This window comes from Gouania willdenowi, chromosome 18 (genome assembly GCF_900634775.1).
Source record: "Gouania willdenowi chromosome 18, fGouWil2.1, whole genome shotgun sequence".
NCBI lineage: Eukaryota > Metazoa > Chordata > Actinopteri > Blenniiformes > Gobiesocidae > Gouania > Gouania willdenowi.
The window spans coordinates 10,613,268-10,634,936 of record NC_041061.1 but is presented as its reverse complement, the minus strand read 5'-3'; the positions used below and the strand labels follow the sequence as shown (position 1 = coordinate 10,634,936).

The 21,669-nt window shown below is 35.0% G+C and overlaps 1 protein-coding gene across 1 annotated transcript in view; it reads right to left on the bottom strand.

The window, feature by feature from the left end:
• arap2 (ArfGAP with RhoGAP domain, ankyrin repeat and PH domain 2) overlaps positions 1-21,669 on the bottom strand; it is a 168,139-nt gene that overhangs the window by 39,569 nt on the left and 106,901 nt on the right. The window contains exons 17-22 of the mRNA XM_028475240.1: positions 13,877-13,979; positions 12,045-12,243; positions 5,936-5,999; positions 3,342-3,505; positions 1,843-2,055; positions 13-118 (exon numbers count right to left, since the gene is read on the bottom strand). Of these exons, the coding sequence (XP_028331041.1) occupies positions 13-118; positions 1,843-2,055; positions 3,342-3,505; positions 5,936-5,999; positions 12,045-12,243; positions 13,877-13,979 (849 nt within the window). The remainder of the gene's footprint in view (positions 1-12; positions 119-1,842; positions 2,056-3,341; positions 3,506-5,935; positions 6,000-12,044; positions 12,244-13,876; positions 13,980-21,669) is intronic.

The window sequence follows — 21,669 nt, the reverse complement described above, 5'->3', positions numbered from 1 at the left end:
TTGCTAGCATACCTGTAGAGATGTTGCAGCAGCGCATGAAGCGTGGACTGATTGGTCTTTGGTAAACTCTCTATGTAGGTGATGTACTTCTTTACCCGCTGAGTGACATCCTTTTCATCTGGGTTAAATAAAAACACCAGAACACAAATAAAAGAATGTAAATTAACAAGACAGAAATGTAAAAATAAAAATCAGAATTACAGCAGGCTGTTGTTTCTTCTCTGAGGCTGAAATATAGATGGTGGAAATGGGATCTCAAGCCCCTGGTACACTGGTTTTCTGTCAGTGTTGGTGTTTCCCTGTCTGTTTTTCTGTGGGTTTATATCCTCTCTGGGTTTACTGCCCATTGTCATGCCCATTATTTACCAGTTTAAAGTAATTGTTCCTACGTTTTAAATTACATCACCTCAACCCCCTCCCCCAACTTTTAAGCCACAATGACACTTTGAACCCTTTTTCACCACTTTTTCTGTCAGTTTTTGGCCACTCTAATTTGCAACTTTTAACCAAATTCTGTGGTTTTTAAAATCCCATTTCCACCATCTTTGGTCACTTTTAATCAATTTTATTTCAGATTAAAATAAGGCAAGGCAATAGCGTACTATTTAGTATCGGGATGTATCGTATCGTTAGATTCACAGCATTGAACAGCCCTACTGTAGAGCACTTACAGACAACTACAGAATCAAGTGGTGCATCTCTTTTTGCATTTTAATTTTTTTATTTTTTTATTTATTTCGAACGAACGAATAAAAAAATGTATAAAAACGAATAAACAAATCTCAACAGTAATCGCTACGAAACAAAAAAACAAGTCAATTTCAATATAATACATTTGATCGGTTCGACAAGGAATAGGAAGAAGCCTGTGCTTGTCAAGTCCTCCCCTCCATTCTTCACCAGTAACAACTGCAAAATCCAATAAAATCAACTAAATTGACAATGCAATTAAATACTCCAAACAAAACGAACAGGCGCCATCAACATCTGTGAGATTTACAATCTCATTATTCATTTCTGTACTTTTCAAAGATACAGTATATCTTTTGCACATTTTTTAAAACTTAGTTAACTAGAACATACTTAGTTTAATTGTTTCATCTAGCTCAGTGGTTTTCAACCCATGTACCCCTTTTGCATTTTTGTCAAATCATGTGTGCGACTCCCTCTCCATCAGCACCCTCTCCATTGATTCATATGCTTTTACATTTTCTAAACCCCTAAATGTGTCTTGAACATTGGCTCCATATAAGGATTAATCTACAAATTTTATAACAATGAATATCATTTAATGATTTTTACATGATTACTTCAACACTAGGAAAAAATAGCTTGTTATTGTCTCCTATTGTGTGATAAAATGGCCTCTACATCATAAAATAATCCTGTTTAAATAAATTATAAGAAAATATAGATTTTTATTGAGCAATACTACTGTTAGTTGTGGTGAATTTGTTCACAAAAAACAAAAAAAAAACAAAATATAGCCTGAAAAGAACAAGGAACATTTCGTGATTATTTTTAAATTATTTGTTTAACACTTACGAGTACCCTCTGCAATGTGCTCCTGTGCCCCAAGGGGTACACGTACCCCTGTTTGGGAACAACTGATCGAGATCGTTCCACAAAACCACCCCACGAAGGGAAATACACATAGTTTTTTAAATTAGTCCGAGCATACTACCTTTTACGCCTTAATGGTCAGAATGAGGTAAACTGACTCAATCTGATTGATTGTAAACAAACTCTAAAACTGTACAATTTACAGAACATTTCCAGTTATTTGCTTTTATTGGACGCTTTGCTTCCTATTCCCATTCACAGACTACATATTCCACGTACCCAAAGCTGACACCCAGTAAGGATAGAGCTCCTTGGTCAGCAGAGCATCCTCCGCCTGAGACAGGAAGCTTTTCAGCGTGTCTGTTACATCTTCCACCTGGTGTTCTTTCTCCCTCAGCTTCACATTACGAGCATCACGGGTGAACTCCTCCAGGAGGAGAGACACTCGATTCGAGTCCCCTGGATTCTGGTAGACCCCCTCCTGGCATAAACCTGGGACAGATAAAAACATAGTGCAGATATGATCGTTTTCAGGCAAAAATAAGAGAGTATAGCCCTCTTTAATGGTCCTTTTAGTCGCAGGAATTTAACAAAGTAACAATAGGGAAATTGCATATAAATAGCGTGTAATGTGAAATTACCGTCAGAGAATACAATCATTTTTGTGCATTTTACATTTTTAGCACGAGTTATTCCTCGGTAATGGTGCTGCTTAAGTCGCAATGGGGGCTTTTATCATTCATTATCAAAGGCAATAGACAGCACCTAATAAAGATTTGTGTTTTCACAGTTTGGTGAAAAGCAGGTGGAAAACTTTCCACAAGTGTTGAAATTTTGCCTCTTTTTCTAAACCACAAAAAGCAGAAATGTCACGTTTTTCCAGGCGCGTCTCACCCATGCAAGGGATGCAACACCCACACTGTCATGAAAACAGACACTTTTTACAGAGGGATTCATTGTTGAAAACGTAATGGTGCAGTTAGGTTGATTGAATGGTGATCGAGCCAATCACAGCCAGCCATTTGACGACGCCGCCGTTACGAGAAGGTAAATAAAGAGTTAACAGTGTAAATAAAGTAAGAAAAAATGAGCAACAGGTGGCAAAAAATGGTTCAAAACTGGAAAAAAATGTGGCAAAAAAAGAGTGGAAAGTGACTGAAATTGGCCAAAAGCAGTCAAGAATGACAGAAAAAAGAAACAGATGGTATGTAATGGTAAAAGGTAGCTGAAATGAGCAAAATGTGGAAAACAATAGTGAAAAAGGGCAAAAATGTGCAGAAAAAAGAGGCAAAATGTAAGGAAAAAGAAAACAAGTGTTATTTATTGGGCAAAATGTGGCTCATTTGGATGAAAAGTGGCAAAAAATGGTTAAAGAATCAACAAAAATTGGGTAGTGTCAATAAGAATGTGCACATATGGATATTTATTGCTAAAATCTGAAAAAAGTAAAAAGTGTCAATATTTTTGGAAGAAACTGGGACAAAGGAAGTTGCAAAACGGCCAAAGATAAAGATAAAATGGGGTTAAAAGGTTTTCTGGAGGAATAATAATTAAATGTAAGCTATAAAGAACCACATGTTTAGTATCACTGACCTAATAACTTCATCATGGTTTTGGTGAATTAATTTAATAAAATAAATTAGGAGTCGACGGTTGTCCTAGACTTAGAACACCCTCACTATTAAAATCGCTGCTCCACTACTGTGTTTGGATCAAATACTATGAATAAAGAAGCTTTTCTAATGAGCGTTGCGTCAATGGATAAATGTGTCACTCACCATACTGGGTGACAAAGGCGATGCAGCTGTCGACTATAATGGGAACGCCGTTTCTCGTCAGCTGTTGGTCGCAGAGCGCCTTTCCATCGGTGCCGGCCGCCATAGCGATGGCAGAGTGCCACAGTGTGAAGTCCGTCTTATTAAAGCCATGGATGTACACGGTTCTATTTCAGAAAACAAACGAAAAAAAGAACAACAATCAACACACTCCACCTTGGGTTTATAATAGAGGCTGGAACTTTATCGCCTTAATTGCAATTAATGAATTACAAAACAATAACGCACTAAAAAAAAATAAATATATATATATATATACAGTATATTTTGGTCAACTGGGGTCAATTATAATTATCATCATGTAATTGATAATTACATTTATGATGTAATTAGAAAGTTAATATTAAGTAGAAATACACATATGTTGCTGTTGTAACCGTAATTGAATGTAATTGGCAGGGAAATTGTATAAAAACTGTCAATTACATTTTAATTAAACACAAACCTGGCACTTACACATATTTAGTTAATAATTATAAAGTTTTCCCACTTCCTGTCAGTTCTCATGAGGATCACATTTTATTAAATAATTGAAAACCAAGGCATATACGGACAGAAAAAATGCTTAGACGCCCACATCAAAAATATTAATACTAATATTTTCATGAATAAAGGCGGCTAACAAGGTAAAGAAGAGTTAAAAAAAAAAAACAGATTGGATGATGGATAATATTTTGTAGTGTATTTTACAGCTGATTTAAGACATGGGTCACATGACCCGTTATCCTAAGAGCTGCTAACAGAAAGCTAACACAAGAGGAAGGTTACGTTTTATGGGATTATACTGTATATTAAAGGCCGATTAATTGTAATTTAACTTCAGTAGTTAAGAATGTAACTGACTTTAATGAGAAACATAATAATTTTAATTGTATTTGGAAACAATACCGGTCACCGTAATCATAACTGAGTTGTAATTGAACATGGATAAATGTAATTATAAAATGTAATCGACCCCAACCCTGACAATTTTTGCACTCCAAACAGCACGGAACCATTCTCATTACATGATGTTCCCGCTTTACCTTTAATACTGATGCACAGACCACAACACCAAAAACAGGAGAAACCGCGGAGGAGTCCTTTTTTTTTAAATTTTAACCCAAAAACACTTTGATTGTGTAATGTTCTATACTAAATGCTGTTTTTTTTTATTTGGATACACAAAAGCAAATTTGTTTTTAGAAAGTTTACAAAAAAAAACAAAAAAAAAACTACATATAAAAAGCGCATAAGTATATTCATACACCTGTAACTTACTTACATTTAAGTTTGTGCTTTATGAACAACGCAATCATAACATTCTTTATACATATTACACACTATGTTAGCACAAAATAAACACAATTTTGTTGTTTAAGCTCATTTACAAAATCCATTTATATTGGAAAAACGTTGCTTCTCGTGTCAAATATTGTTAGGCGATTTATTTAGATTAATCAAAACTCATTAATGACAAAGTCTCTGTTAATTAGATATACAACATTTTAATCAAGTCACACCAATAGTTTATAATCTAAGTTATTAAAATTACTATATGGTAGCAAAGTCAGTCAACAATATATGTTTTTGCAAACCTGCTGGAATCCAGAGGTGAAAGTAACAGATTACAAGTACTCACGATACTGTAATTGAGTTGCTTTTATGAGTACTTGTACGAGTACTTTTTTGAATATATTTCTAAATCGCTCATTTTACTTGTACTTTTAAGTACGTTTTAAAAAAAAGTCAAATAATTCATTATATTTCTCCACCGAACCGTTACTGATTAAATGATCATTTTTTGGTTTTCAAATAATCAACGGACATTGTGAAACTACAAAAAATAAAATCACCAGACAACAATCAAATGCCGACAAATCAGATTAAACGTACCAAAATTTTCAGCCTGAGAATTTTTTTTTTATTTTGAATTGAAATAACTGGTGTTATTTTATCTTAAAAAGAATTGTAAGTTTTGACAAACCTTTCATTTTATACAGATAATTTAGGTTCCAACGGTGCAAGATTTGGTCTCTGTTTACTGTATGCAAGGGAACCGTGGCAAGATTTATTACCAAAAACAAACGTAACTAGTAACTTTTACTTTGAGTACTTTTAATTGAGCTACTTTTTACTTGTACTTCAGTATTTTATGTAGGACCTACTTGTACTTGTACTTGATTCCAATTTCAATCACATAACAGTACTTCTACTTGAATAGTATATATCAGTACTCTTTACACCTCTGCTGGAATCCTACAAGCATTGATTTAGAAAGACACACGCAAAATAGCAATTAAAGTGAGCACAAAGTGGCGTTACTCCACAAAGCCAGTCTAAAACCATGTCGTCGTCCCTCTCTAAGTGAGCCAGGCAGTCTGGGCAAGGCTTTAATTGCCTCCGATGGCTACAGTAGTGGAAGCATGTTCGTACTTAAAAAGACAAAAGGCGTCATCAAAGCTAACAATGCTGCATAATGCATGCTGTTGCTATACCACAAAAAGCTCTCGCCAATTAGCGCGCCTTTTATCCGCGTGTATTTTTAAAAGACGTACCTGCCGCTCTCCACCATCAGCAGAACTTGGATCTTGTCCTCACCTTCTGTGTGTGTGGAAACAGCTGGGGCGGGGGGGAGGGGGGTGGGAGAGAAAGGGTGTCAAGTTGGGTTAAAAAAGAAGAATTCTAACACACTATTAGTGGGGTGATTGTCGCTTCTTTCCAACTCTTAAATTTATACTTAACAGATTACATGAATGCACTTGATGATCGGTCTAAAGCAGGGGCGTCCAACTCATTTTAGGTCAGGGGGCCAAATATGGACCAGTTTGATCTCAATTGGGCCGCAGATTTTAGGTGGGAAAAAGAACAATTTTAACATCAATTGTGCCCAGTGACGTGCAGTCAGGGTAGGCAAGGTAGGCAGTGCCTACCCAAGGGTGAATTGATATTTTGATTATTTGTTTTAATTATAATATAATTATAAATGATTTATTTTTTCCATTTCTGAGCCTATAGTCCCTATAAGTTTGAAAGTATCAGCATTTTGTCCTTTTCAGAGCCTAAATGACTAAACATTGCTATTTCCTGGTACGGCAGAGACGCTGCACAGTCTCACTCAGCTGTAAGGCAGGAGGAGGAGCCAGGAGGAGGCCACACCCCCTCCCAAAAGCACACGGCTACTCTGCTGTTTCCATAGCTTGTTTTTATGTTTGCTCATACGCAGTCAGTTCTCCAAGATGAAAACAATTTACCCAAGGAGAGAGCTGCCTTTGGACGTAACCGTGCTATGCTAAATTCCGTACGTACCTTCACAGTGCATTAGTGAATTGATAGAGCGTGGCCACTGTTACGTTCTCTAGCTAGAAGTTACAGGATAACACTACAGTGTGGATGACAGCGCTAGAGACGATAGAGAAACTTTATTTTGAGGAAAAATGACAGCTTTTAAAAAATGGGAGACCAACACCTGAGCTACCAGACCTTCAGCAAAGGTAAGGTCAGAAAATTGTTCATATTTTCTACAGTGAACGGTAGGATTAGCTTTGTGGATGCTCCTCACTGAGGCTGTTCTGAGTTATTGTTGTCATTTTCTCCGTGTTTCTGTGTTTCCAACACAAACAACGCAATGCTCTACCGTGTCATGAGATATACAGTATGTTGTTGGGAGAATATGGAGGCAATATGTACAGGAGGCAATGTACAGTTTTCAGGACAGTACAAGGAATTTGTCTTGGTAGTTGGTGCACAAAACAAACAACAAAAAAACAAAAAAAAAACAAAGAACAACCCAGCAACAAACTAGCTTTTTACTTTATTACATTGTCAAAAACAATAATTATTAAAAAAAAAAAAAAAAAAAACATACATCAAAGTTTTATTAGCTTTGCTGAAGCAAACGTTTATCAGCACATTCATTATTTAAGTCTGAATTCTGACATGTTAAAAGCTAAATAGCAAAAGATGATAAATGGCATGCACCAAAGTATCTGATTATAAATAGTTTTTGTTCTCGTCGTAAGGTTGTTATCGGGCAAGTGCAAAAAACACTTGGCGTCGTGGCTGAACAAACACACTGCAGTCGTCTTTCATCCATCCAAAGGCTCAGTGGGAGTTTTATATCACCTTAAATGTCTGTGTGATGAGGGATGAGGTCAGCAGCCTTGTTCTCCGCCTGCACTCTGCTTCCTCAAAGAGATTTTAATCACAAAATCAGACCGATTCAAAGTGAAAACGAGGGCCTTTTTTAAATACAATGTAATAATCTTCGTTCGCAGCCGTTCCACCTCAGTGGGGCTTTGAGTACGAGTGGCTTTTGTGGTTTTAAAGAGCCACCGAGTCTTACATTGATGGATTGTTTGCTTTTCTTGGGCTGTGGTTTTTTGCATGTGTGTGGATGTGCAGTGCACTATGGGTAATTTAGAGGCTTGAAAAAAATAAGAAAAGTAGCGTAGGAGCAGGAAATCCATACACACTCAGAGAAAAACTCAAGGTGGGGGCGTGACGCCTTGATGAACCTTGAGCATTAAAATTAGAAAATGTGCTCTTTGTAATTGCAAATTTAATGTTATTTTAATGACAAATTAAAATATATATATATATATATATATATATATATATATATATATATATATATATATATATAGTTTTTTTTATTTTTTTTACTTTACTGAAAGCTTTTTGTTCTTTTAAGTGGGTGCAGCAGAAAAAAGTTTGGGAACCACAGCACTATATGTTGGTTCTTGCTTGACAGACAATAGCATTGGTTCCCAAATTGGGGGGCGCGCCCCAACACCATGTCGGGGGGGCCCAAGGGGGAAGGCGGGGTGATGGGGGCGCTAGAATGGCTATGATGAACCTTGATAATGAAAAATAGAAAATGTTTTTTTTTTTCTTTGCACGTTATTAATAAAGAGCTTTATTACTGTTCTGAAATGTGTAATTGCAAATTTTAGGTTATTTTAATGAGATTTCAATACAAATTGTCCAAATTTAATTCACTTTTTTCTTTTTTTTTATGTCGACAGTAACCCATTACTTTCTATGTATGTAATAAGTAAAGCAATTTAGTTACTTTTTTAGTGACGTAACTAGTAACTAGTTACTATTTCTCAGTTACTCTACGGTTGTCTGTACTCCCCGGCTGCGAGAACGATCTAAGGTGAAATTTGAAGTGAACAAGTTTCCCATTAATGTGCTTATCTTGTTTGAAAAGCTTTCATTTGGGGAAAGTTAAACCTGGAAGGCTGACAGGTGTGACAGGTTAATGATTATCTGGCTCTGCCTGTCATTTTCTCCTCATTTTACTTTGGTTCTTGTTATTTGCGCCGTAGATATCTTGACACGAGACATCACGGAAAGATAAATCTGCTCTGGAGCACATCAGCTGAGCCCTGGGGAAGTCGTATTGAGGGGTAGGCGCTCTTGTTCTTTGAGGATGTTTAATATACCTCTTTATTTATGTATATATGTTTTAGAAACACTCCTATTATCCACAAATATTACACATAGTACATATTTTACCCTTGGGGTCAATCTGACCCCAGGCATATTTGCCTCCAGAAAATGATTTTGTTGACCAAGTTTTTGTGTCAGGCACCATCTTCTTTTTTGTGGCATATTTGGGGTTATTCACTATCATGTTTCACTCATCCCCTTTTGTTATCCAGACTTTTTTTTTTTTTGTTGTAGTCTGTTTTTAGTCGTGTGTGAGGAGTTTTAAATGTTTGAAAATGTGCCCATTTGTGAAACATGAAATATCAGTTCTACATTAGCAGGGGTGAGTAGTAGGTCACACGTACACAAACTTGTGAGAATGTTGTTTTTTATGAAGTCAACTTGACCCATCAAATTAGGAAAAGTCATGAAATATAAAGCAAGAACTATTGTTTTTTTTTAATGATAAATATTGAATGGGGTCAAAATGACCCTAAGGAAAATAGGAGGGTTATTCAATTGTACACATCAAATTAGGAAAAGTAATGAAATATTTAACAAGTAAACCAGAGTCATCTATTATTTTTTAATATTAAACATTGAATGGGGTCAAATTGACCCCAAGAAAAATAAGAGATAATCAATTGTACCCATCAATTTAGGAAAATTCATGAAATATAAAGGAAAAAAAAAAAAACAGTCAACTATTATTTTCAAATGATAAGCATTGAATGGGGTCAAATTGACCCTAAGGAAAATAGGAGGGTTATTCAATTGTACCCATCAAATTAGGAAACGTAATGAAATATTAAGCAAGTAAACCAGAGTCATCTATTATTTTTGAATGATAAACATTGAATGGGGTCAAAATGACCCTAAGGAAAACAGGAGGGTATATCAATTATACCCATAAAATTAGGAAAATTCATGAAATATGAAGCAAAAAAAAAAACAGTCAACTATTATTTTTAAATGATAAACATTTAATGGGGTCAAATTGACCCCAAGGAAAATATGAGGGTAAATCAATTATACCCATCAAATTAGGAAAAATCATGAAATACGGAGCAAAATAACCCAAAAAAACCCAGTCAACTATTATTTTTTGAATAATAAACAATGAATGGGGTCAAATTGACCCTAAGTAAAATAGGAGGGTTGAAGGGGTGAAACTAGCCTGTTATACAACATGTTATAGAACTAAGTGACAGGGAAAAGAGAGGAAAGTTCTAAAACGACAAAGAATCAAACTCAAACTTAAGCTCTGACTTGATCTCACATTAAAAAAAAAAACAATAACAAAGGTTTCAGAAACATGAAATATGAGCCTGGGGCCATAAACCAAGAACTCCCTCTTCTCAGTACACTCCTGATCGTCTGAAGTGAAGCATGTGAGAAACATGTAGAGATTTTAATTGAAAAAGTGTGTTCATTTCACCCCTGAGTGCGACGCAGGCGCACCTTTTATGCCACGGTGTCACTGCAGAAAAAATAAGAGCTAATCCCATGTCACAGTCTGTGATTCCTAAAGGGATCCTCTCAATGCTTCACAGAACTCCCCTCCTCTGACAGAACACGCACCCCTTCTGGCACGAACAGCTTCCCGGCTGTGACAAATATGGTTTGGTGGGAAAAGCCGGGAATTAAAAAAAAAAAAAAAAAACTAACATGCTGCAGATCTTTGTGGCACCTCGGGTGAAAGGATGGGGCGGTACTTTGTGGAAGTTGATCCACGTTGGGCTGAAAGTAGATTCATTTAAACTGATTCTTCCTTCTCAATGTTAACACAAATCCAGCTTTATCCATCAACAAATCAGTGAAACAACCTGAATATTAGCTTCTTCTTTAGCTGTGTCTAAAATCACACATTTGCAGGTAAAAAAAACAAATCTCGTGGATCATTTTGGTGGAAAAATTACCTGAAGGAATAAGAGAATATGAAAGTTTGGAATTTGGAAGATATGAAAAACATAAATATTTTCAAGTTAGAAAAACCAAAAGATCAAATCTAGACATCCAGATATAAGTTTAGATCTAAAATCTAAAATACTGTATAAAGCAGTGTTTTTCAACCTTGGGGTTGTGACCCCATGTGGTGTCGCCTGGAATTAATATGGGGCCTAAAATGTCTACTAAGTGGTAAAAAATAAAAAATAATATAATTGATGTAATATATATATACTTTTTTGATTATTAATCTTTTTCAAATAACATCACACACAATTAAAAATTTAGCATTGCGTTATTTCAGGCAAAGTCAGTCCAGTCCAACCCCTTTATCTGTCAGTAGCTGTTAATGACTCACAGCATCCACCCCCTAATCAGTTAATCATCCAGCTGATCATGTTCTCCGCTTCCCATTGGTTAGAGTTGGTCTCAGCGCTGCATTTAAACCACGGCAACACGCCTACTTCTGCACGCTTCGCCTGCAAACGCCTCGTAACCCCACCCCCACCCCAGCTCCTCCTCTTCTGTCTAAATAAACACTGTCTTTTGTTGCCATCTCAACATCTGTGCTTCTGTGATCCCTGACCGCTCTCTCTGCTTATGCCTCTGCATATATCTCATAGAAAAGCCAATGGGGGCCTATTTGACTAAAGTGTAAACTGAACTGTATTCTATACTTGAACTCTTGTCACTTTGCCATAATCCTGGTTACTCTCTATTTGTCACACACTATAACAAACATTAAAAACTCATTTGAGAAGAGACGTCTCTGGGATCAGCAGAAAGTTTGGAACCTTCGGTATAAAACTGCCTGATTCATGGAAAACATACTTTGCATGAAGTTATTTAATGTTCAGAGGAAAATAAAAAAAAAAAACTAAAACCTTGAAGAAAATTGTGAATTTGCCCTAGATTTTCAACTGCAGATAAGTGATTTAAAGACACGTCTGTCTATTTTATCCAAAATAATCCAAAGTTACAACTGATTTTTCATTGTTAAGCGAGATAAGAATACAGTCATCGAAGGACAAACTTCAGTGTTTTAGTTAAGAAGAACTCTTGGTTTATTTTTTTTTTTCACTATGAAAAAGGCTAGGAATAAGTACGTAGGAAGCAGACAACTGGTCTGAAACTGTGTAAAAGCAATCATACTTTGTGACTTCCCTGTGTCAGAGGTCAGCATAATAAAGCCAGAGACAGCGAGGGGCTGCCTCCTGTCTGAGCTCCAGCACAGACGTATACGGCCAGAAACAAAGGAACGTTTGATAGCTGAGGCTTCCTTACTGAGCTCCTGTAGTTGCTTGAGCTGTAGGACTCCTCCTTCACCTTCCTCTTCTCCTGAACTGAAGTGCAAGGTGGAGGCTTCCAGCATAAACCAGCCCAGTCTCCAGTGGTACAGGTCGTGGCCTTCCTTGTAGTAAAGTCTGCCAATCAGTTCACTGTCTTTCTGAACCAGTCCTTCAACCTTGGACGGGATGAAGCACTGGGAGAGAAGCCGAAACAAAGGTTAGTATCACACTTGGGCCGACCTCGGCATACTCATAGTGTGTAACGTTTTCTTTAATTGTAACGGCAAAATACGCTATAGTAGATAAATAAGTTGTTATTGTCCATAAAGTTTAAATAATTAATTTATCTCTTTCTAACAAAGACATAAAAACAATCTGAAATCAGTGGTGAGCCAAGTCAATCACATTTATTATGTGTTTTTGGTGTTTTTTTTTATTGTTTTCTTTAGTTTTCTGTATTTTTCTCTCATTTTGCACTTCCCGTTGTCGTCTTGTGCATTTTTACTGTCGCTTTGTGCGTTGGTTGAAGTTCGTTAGTGCGTATTCTCTTCTAGTTCGTCTTTTGTTGTTGTTGCTGTTTTGTGTGTTATCAGTCAATTTGTGATTGAACTTTTTGATCATTTTTTTGATTCTGTTTTTCACTCTGAAGAAAACTCTTGGGGCTCCCATCGTGACAAAATAAATAAAATTGGAAAAAATGGTAAAAAAAAACAAAACAAAAAAAAAGAGTGACTTTTTGGACCGTTCTTCTTCGAATTAACAATGAATAACTAATCATTTTAGAACAGTAATTAAGCTCTTCATTAATAAAGTGCAAAGAAAATAAATACATTTTCTGTTATTCAGGTTCAAAAATCCCCCCCCCCCCCCCCCATCATCCCCGAGTGGGGGGCGCTGCCTCCAGTTTGGGAACCACTGCTTTGACCAAAGATGGACCTCAAGAAACGGAAGATTCCAATAGATTTTGGAGGGAATGTGGATCAATAAACTGATTCTTGATCAGTTTGACAAATAAAAAAATCCAGATATCTCAGATTGTTAATGTAATTTACCGATCTTTATGAAATTTGACTCTCGACAATTATTTCCCAGCATACGATTCACGTATGGACGTCACGATACAATACATCCCGGTACTGAACAATACGGTATACATTGCGATATATCACAATTTGACCTTTACAAGTACAAAATGGTATGAAACACAATTATTTTCCTTTTTTTTTCAACTTGCAACAACAAGTAAAGAGTTAAGTGTAATTACCAAATTCTAAAAACCGGTGGTTTGTTCATCAAACTGTCAAATTACATTTTTCAATAAAGTTTAACTTTTTCTTCTACAACAGATTCTGATTCTGTCTAGTTCTTAGATTCTAAAAAAGGAGTGAGGTAGTTTAACAATGTCTGATGTGGTTCAATGACACCTAATGATCAGGCGTTTACGTGCCATGTATATGTTAGTGCGTGTCGATATTTTTTTTTCGCAAAAAAAATGATTCAAAAAATCATGTTGGACATTTTTTGGATCAACGCGATAATCGCGCTGTTAAATATTGCGATAGATGTTTTCTTACACCCTTAGTGAACATGGCTGATATTGTTAAGCCCCTAGCATTACATCACGGACAGTTAAACTTCCTACACTGGAACTTTAGTGTGAAAATGTGTCATAAAAACAACATTGAAAATGAAAAAGCCTATTTTTTTATTAAAAATGTGGAGCAGTGTATAAGGCTGAGGACCCTGAGTGTGCAGGAGAAGTCTGACAAAAGCTACATTTTTGTAAACTTTAAGTGAAAAACAGTGTTTTTCCTGCATGTGTTCCACCTTTGTCAGCGCCTGGATCCAGTCGTGCAGCGTTTCTTGTGTTTCGGCGCCGACAATCAGGACACGTTCCGTCTGCAGACAGAGCTCTGCAGTAAACACAGCCCTGCAACAATTACAAAGGCCAAAGTTAGCGTTCTGCAAAATAACACGTTCTAAAAAAGAAACCTTATATTTAAAGAAGGTTTAGACAAAGTGAATATTTCTCCATATTCACAGAGGAAAAACACCTTTTTCTGTTTGCTGTTATAAAAAACAGTCATGTAGAGTGCAAGGATAAATTATACTTCAAATGTTGCTCAATAGTAGAAAGAGTAAAGAAGTAAAAAAGGTACTATAAGAAATTGCAAAAATCTGGTTTGAAGATTATACATATATATATATATATATATACCCTGTATATATATAGCTGTAACCTGAATAGAAACATATTTATGATCTTTTTGAAAAATAGATTAGACATTGTATAAGTATATCAAAAGTGAAAGTGCAAAATCTAACTGAAGTTATTTGGAGTTCCGATTTTAATACGGCTCTGGGATTAAAAAAAAATAATATAAAATACATTTAAAAACTAAAGAAAACATACAGAAATAATAATAAAATTTAACCAAAATGCAGCTATTTTTTAACAATTCTGCAATTTTACCAAAGTTCTGCTATTTAAAAAAAAAAAAAAATTCATACATGTTTCTGAAATTCTGAAATGTTTCAAAAATTCAGAGATTTTTCAAAAATACAGAATATTTTCAAAAATTCAGACCTTTTTAAAAACTTCAGACATTTTTCAAAAATTCAGAAGTGTTTCCAAACTTCGGAATTTTTCCAAAAATTCTGTAATTTGTCAAAAAAGTGAAATTGCTGAAAGAACTTTCAATGTTTCAAAAATTCAGAAATGTTTCCAAAATTCTGAAATGTTTCAGAAATTTGGACAATTTTCAAGAATTATGCAATTTTTCAAAAAATTCTGTAATTTTTCCAAAAGTCTGCATTTTTTTTTTCAAAACGCTGCAATTTGTCCAAAATGCATTTTTCCCCCAAAATTTTGTAATTTGTCAAAAATTCTGCGATTTTTCAAAAATTCTGCAATTTTTCAAAAATTCTGCAATTTTTCAAAAAATCTGCAGTGTTCCCCAAATTATTTCACAAAATGTCCCCAAATTAACTAAAATTGTTTTAATTTTTTAAATAAAGTATATTTAAAGCAAAGATTATGCAAGGACTGATATCTGTCACTTATTGCTTAAAAACACTATTTTGAATGACATTAAACTGTGTATGTTCACATGAGGTTTTTTTTTCTACTTCCCAGTAAACTATTTCTTCTCTACACAAAGAGTGTGTGAGTCTGCATTCAGCTGTGAACACAAGCCTTGGTGTGTGAAGCGAAAAGGCAGCTATTAATCTTAGTTGATCTTTGTGGCCCTGTGTTCTCTGCCTACACACACCACACCTCTTCCTGTGTGACGGTGAACAGGTCACAGTATCACCAGTAATGGTCTGTGCTCACTGGTGAGCAGCAACTTCCTCTTCTCTATCGTCTCTAAATGCCACGGCGACGCTGCTGTGGCGTCCTGTCGCCGCGGGTCGCCCAGGCATCGAGTCGCTCTCTCTTTTCACTTCTAGCGACGCGCTAAGACATGGGTGTTTGTGTGACCTCAGATACCCCCATTTTCCTCCTCCCATCCCCGCTTTCTCCAGGTGTGCAGATGCTTGTTAGAGACGCTCCCAGAGGGGGAGAGCAGTGTGCTGCTGCTACCGTATGGAGAGGACAAGGAGCCATGAGTGATGAATGCAGCGTTATGAGAGTCCCAGAGGGAGGCAGTGGCTGGGCAGCAACTTTACAGACAAAGAGGAACGACACAGAACAACTTCTGATAATCATCTAAACAACAACGTGCTTCAGATTGGGATTTTTTCCTACCTTTATAGTGTAACTACATACACTGAATAAAAAGGGTTTCATAAAGTTTATGAAAAGGTAAGAGCACAGTTTACATTAACAGTAACACAAAAGGTTATAAATAACTGATTATTGTTGAATTACTGTATTTGTTTTAGTAACAATGCACTTACAACAAGAATTTATGACCTGTCAATAAATTGTCTCCTTTAATATCAAATGTGTATATCATCTTGATATGGAAGTAAAGTAGTAATAATAATGATAATACATTCTCAAGTCATAATTATGAGATACTATTTTATAAATATGGGATACTAAGTCATAATTATGAGATACAATCTCATAATATAAAATCCTATATTGATGAGATTGCATACAGTATATTGTAATTATGAGATAGTATATTATAAATATGAGAGATTTTGAGACGGTATCTCATGTATTCTTAAGTCATAATATAATATAGATAGTATCTATAGTTATGAGAGCATATACTGTAATTATGAGATGGTATCATTATCTCATACTTATGAATTTGAGACAGCATGTCATATATAAATATAGTATCATATTTATGAGATACTATCACATAATTATAGGATTATATCTCAAAATTATGACTTAGTATCTCATAATTATGAAATATGACTTAGTATCTCATAATTGTGACTTGGTATCTCATAATTATGATATATGAGGTAGTATCTCAAAATCATGACTTAGTATCTCATAAATATGATATATGAGATAGTATCTCATAATTACGACTTAGTATCTCATAATTATGATATATGAGATAGTAACTCAAAATTATGACTTAGTATCTCATAATTATGATATATGAGATAGTAACTCAAAATTATGACTTAGTATCTCATAATTATGATATATGAGATAGAATCTCATAATTATGACTTAGTATCTCATGGTTATGATATATGTGATAGTATCTCATAATTATGCCATAGTATCTCGAAATTGTGACTTGGTATCTCATAATTATGATATATGAGATAGTATCTCATAATTATGATATGATATATAAGATACTATCTCATATATCATAATTATGACTTAGTATCTCATGGTAATGATATTTGAGATAGTCTTTCATAATTATGACTTAATGTATTATTACTATTACTACTATTACTATTACTTTTCCTAGTTTTTGGTGTTTTTTACTGATGAAAATGGTCTTCCAAATCACTCTTAAATATTGTAGACAAAAACAATAATTATTGGTAAATTAAGCATGAAATTCAATTTGAAAATTAGGTGAAGTGTCAAAAATGTAAATAAAAAAAAAATCATTAAAGTAACATTTCATATAATTACAGCTATGTGAAAGTCTTTAGTGTACACTATGGATTCCATACAGAAACCTGCCATTACATGATAACAAACGTTGGGGGGCAACTTTACACTCTACGCCAAACAGAAAAAGCTATATTTGAGCACAAGTGTGTGAATGAATGTTTCACTATTTGTAATGCATGAAGGTAAAGGTGAATTGAGTTATAACCAGTTATTCATAGTGTTGCTAAGTGTCGAAAGTCAAAGTAAAAGGAGGGATAAGGAGATCAAATTAAAGTGTTTGTAATTTTGATTCTAAATGCTATCTTTGCTATGCTAGCATGCTAACACAGGATTTGAGGGAAACTACAATAATAAAAAAGGCTTAAATCATTAAAGTGTTGTATTTTCTAGTGTATAAGTTGTTGGATTATTATTATTAAGCATTATTTTCTCCCTTAGCTGGGAACTCAGTAAAAGCCTGTTTACATTAGACTTCTGGCAATAATACGATAGCTAGCATGAAGTATCCAAACCACAACATCCAGTTTAACATCTGACTTATATCCCAGAGCAACTTATTTGTGGATTATTCTGAGAAAATGCTACATTCCTTGGAAAATGACCAAAAAAAAAAACGTTGCAATTTATGGTCTGGAAAGCTTTGTAAATAAATGAAAGAAACAAAGGGACACGATTTGTCTTTGAAGTTGGCTCCTGTACGACACCGATGCTAATGCTAACCACTAACACACAGACTTTTTGTCGGAAACTTCTTCCCAAGCCAAATGTTTCAAATCTCTTTGTTTTAGTCGTTCATACATCTTTTCGTTTCCCTTGACAACTGAATTTTAAAGAGAGGCAGAGCACAGACATCAAAGTGAACGTAATACTTTTAACAAACGCACATAAAAACATCTTCAGAAGTCTAAATCTGTTAACCCGACTCTTCTTCAGGTGATTACAGAATGTGACTACATCGAGCCACTTCTGTCACACCTGGTCTGCTTGTTTATTGTCTTAAAGTGACGACGACAACACTGGAATATAAGAAAATGCACTGAATGTATATTTATAAAGTTTCTTGAAGTCTGGTGAACTTAATAACTGACAGATTGGATTTTTATTGAAAGTAAAGTGTTTCCTGCTGAGCTTCCTTTTTACTTTAAACACGAGGAAAAATATTGACCCAACACTAATATAATATTAATCCATAACAGAGACAACTTTTAGCACAGCGGGGGCCACAAAAAAGTATTTAAATTATTTGAGGGCCACATTATCAACATTCATATCAGCATTTAGAAAAATGATTTTGTACATTTTACTCTCATTTTGCATGTTCTTGTATACATTTTGTATATTTCTATGTTATTTTGTATGTTTTTTAATGCTGTTTTGTGTGTTTTGCCCTCAGTTTGTGTTTCTGGGGTCAACTGAGTATTTTTGGAGGCATTCTGGCTGTTTTTGTTGCCATTTTTTACTTTCATTTTGCATGTTTTTGCCATAATTTTTCATATTTTTCTCCTATTTTGTATTATTTCTAATGGATGCTTTGTATGTTTTGTTGTATTTGTGATTTTTTGATCATTTTTGAAGTCATTTCTGCCTGTTTTTCATGTCATTCTGTATATGTTTCTCTCATTTTGTATGTGTTTTATGTTGTTTTGTGTGTTTTTGTCATCATTTTGTGTTTTTTGTCGTCATTTTGTGTTTTTGAGGTCATCTTCAACAATTTTTGGAGTCATTTTGTATACGTTACTCTCATTTTGCATGTTTTTGTTGTCATTTTGTATGTTTTCCTCATATTTCATGTTTTTTTTAATGACTTTCTTTTCATTATGTAATTTTATGTAGTCATTTTTGCATTTTTTTATGTCATTTTGTCTGTTACTCTTATTTTGTACGCATTTTATGTTTTGCCGTCATTTTGTGTTTCTGGGGTCATCTGAGTATTTTTGGAGGCATTCTGGCTGTTTTTGTTGCCATTTTCTATGTTTTACTCTCATTTTGCATGTTTTCGTCAGAATTTTTCATACTTTTCTCCTATTTTGTCATATATCTAATGTATGTTTTGTGTGTTTGTTGTATCTTTGAGTTTTTGATGTCCTCCTGTATATGTTGCTCTCGTTTTGTATGTGTTCTATGTTGTTTTGTGTGTTTTTGTTGTCATTTTGTGCTGTTGGGGTCATCTTCAAGGATTTTTGGAGTCAATTTGTATACGTTACTCTCATTTTGCATGTTTTTGTTCTAATTTTGTATGTTTTCCTCATATTTTATGTTTTTTTTAATGACATTTTCTTGTCATTATGTGATTTTGGAGTCATTTTTGCGCGTTTTTTGACGTCATTTTGTCTATGTTACTCTTATTTTGTATGCGTTTTATGTGTTGTGTGTTTTTGGAGTAATATGTTTTTGTGTTTTTGGAATCATGTTTGTGTTTTTTAGTTGTCATGTTTTGTATAATTTACTTTCATTATGTGTATTTTTTACATTAATTAGTTTTTTCTCTCTATTTGCATGTTTTTATTGATGTTTAGTTCAGTTTTAGAGCCATTTGTGTATTCATGTGTGCATTTTGACTTTGGGGGCCTGCACAAAACAATTTCTGATTTACTCATCTCATTGGAAAAATGAAACGGTAATAGAGAGTGACGCAGTGAAGGCAGCATGTGAACAAAAATGGAAAGTGGTTTAATTGAGTTGATATTAAATTTAAAATATTCTGGTTGAAAGAACTAAATATAATAAGTCGTCAGAGAATCTCCACTTATCACTGAGCAACACACGGCCTTTGCATTAATTCCTTTAGAGACGCTTTGTAATATCCATAAAACGATTATTTTCAGTGTCCTCTGCCACGGTGAAATCCCCCTAACGCTGTGTTTAATAGTGACGCCACCTACGGCCTCCTGTAGCGCCGTCATATAGACCACTGATGGGAGTGTGTCATCTGCATATAACATTAATATTCATGAGCAGCGGGACAGTCAAAGAGGTGAGACGTCCCCACTGTCTCTGAGCATGCTGGGAAATGCTGGAAGTTGAGAGAGAAGTGAGGCTGAGTTCAACCCCATGAAAATGTATCAGCATTAATAGATACAAAGAAATAACAGATGATCCGTGATTGGACGAAAGGAAAAAAGTGTCAAAGTCACTGTTGCTCCATATCAACATGAGTTTTTTTTTTTATCATGCTGGTTGTTAGAAAGGTCAGCGCTTCAGTTGGCCAGATGTGTTTCTAGTGGCAGCATAAATAACACTTACAGAATATTAAAAAAAAAAGAAGCATTGTTCCCCCTTCGTAACATCTGCTGGTGTCATTAAGGACTCGGCTTAAGCTTCATCGTGAGCCGTTATCAGACGGTGTGCTCACAGATCGAGGCGACACGTTTGCTTTGATGGGGAGCGCTGCACACGTGAGCGCAGAGGGATCGACACATCTGCTTACAGATGCTTCCACAGGACAAAAAAAAAAAAGTTAATCGTCATAGCAACTGTTTTTGAATAAGTGTTGGGATTGGGGGGGTGGCACAGTCAAGCAACACAGGGAATAATAGACTGCTAAAGCCCAAATGATTCAACTAAGTCAGTGGTTCCCAAACTGGGGTACTTGAAGACCTCTCAGGAGGTACACAGAAACATTTGTCAGTTTATTTTTTAACATTATAGAGTTGTTTTTATTTTTTTTTACATGAACACAGACTTTATTTCTCATCCATCAATAATAATTTGTGGTACAACTCTTTAACATACACTAAAAGGTGAAATTCAAATTCTAAAACCGTCAAAACATCAGAAATAAATGAATAAAAAGGCCTAAATTCAAGGTTAATGTTGGACGAGACAAAGAAAAGAGCTTAGACAAGCCTGCAGACACAAATTAATAAAGTATAACATGAGATAAAGTGGTACTTGTGATAAAAAAATAAAGGCTAAGGGGTGCATGGGGCAATAACGTTTGGGAAACACTGACTGAACTAAGTTTATCCTGATTGGATTCAAATAAAACCCCTTCATGTGTGTCTGAAGCTGGGCTATTAATGATTTTTCCTTCGTAAAATGCGATGAATCAGGTGAGGGCGTCCCATTCAAAAAGGTTCAATGATCACTTAAACACTTAAAACACCATTTAGTGAAGTGGTTGAAAATGAACACTTTGAATGAGTGGAAAAGAAAGAAAAAAAAAATGAGATTCTCAACCTTGATCATTTTTTTTTTTTTTTTTTTTTACAATTGGGTCATTCCGTGTCATTTCAACACATTTTCAGGACATCCCACCCATTTTGGTCTAAAAAAAATCTGAAATTTTTACCATTTGTCCTTTAATAATTCAATAGACACAATATCAGTTTTTAGCTGGCAGTGGCTATCCGTACGGTTGTCGTATCAATATACCGACATTCCATCCGTACGTAGCGCCCCTATTTGGCCAGTTTACTGTAGGTTACGTGACTAAGATTAAACCCTATACCTAACCCCATAATTCTACTTCGGTAACCGTACCAATAGCATCGGGGGTTGTCCGTACGGCAACCGTACAAAAAGACGCTTTCTTTTTAGTTTGATCGGATGAATAGTTTTTGAGATATGG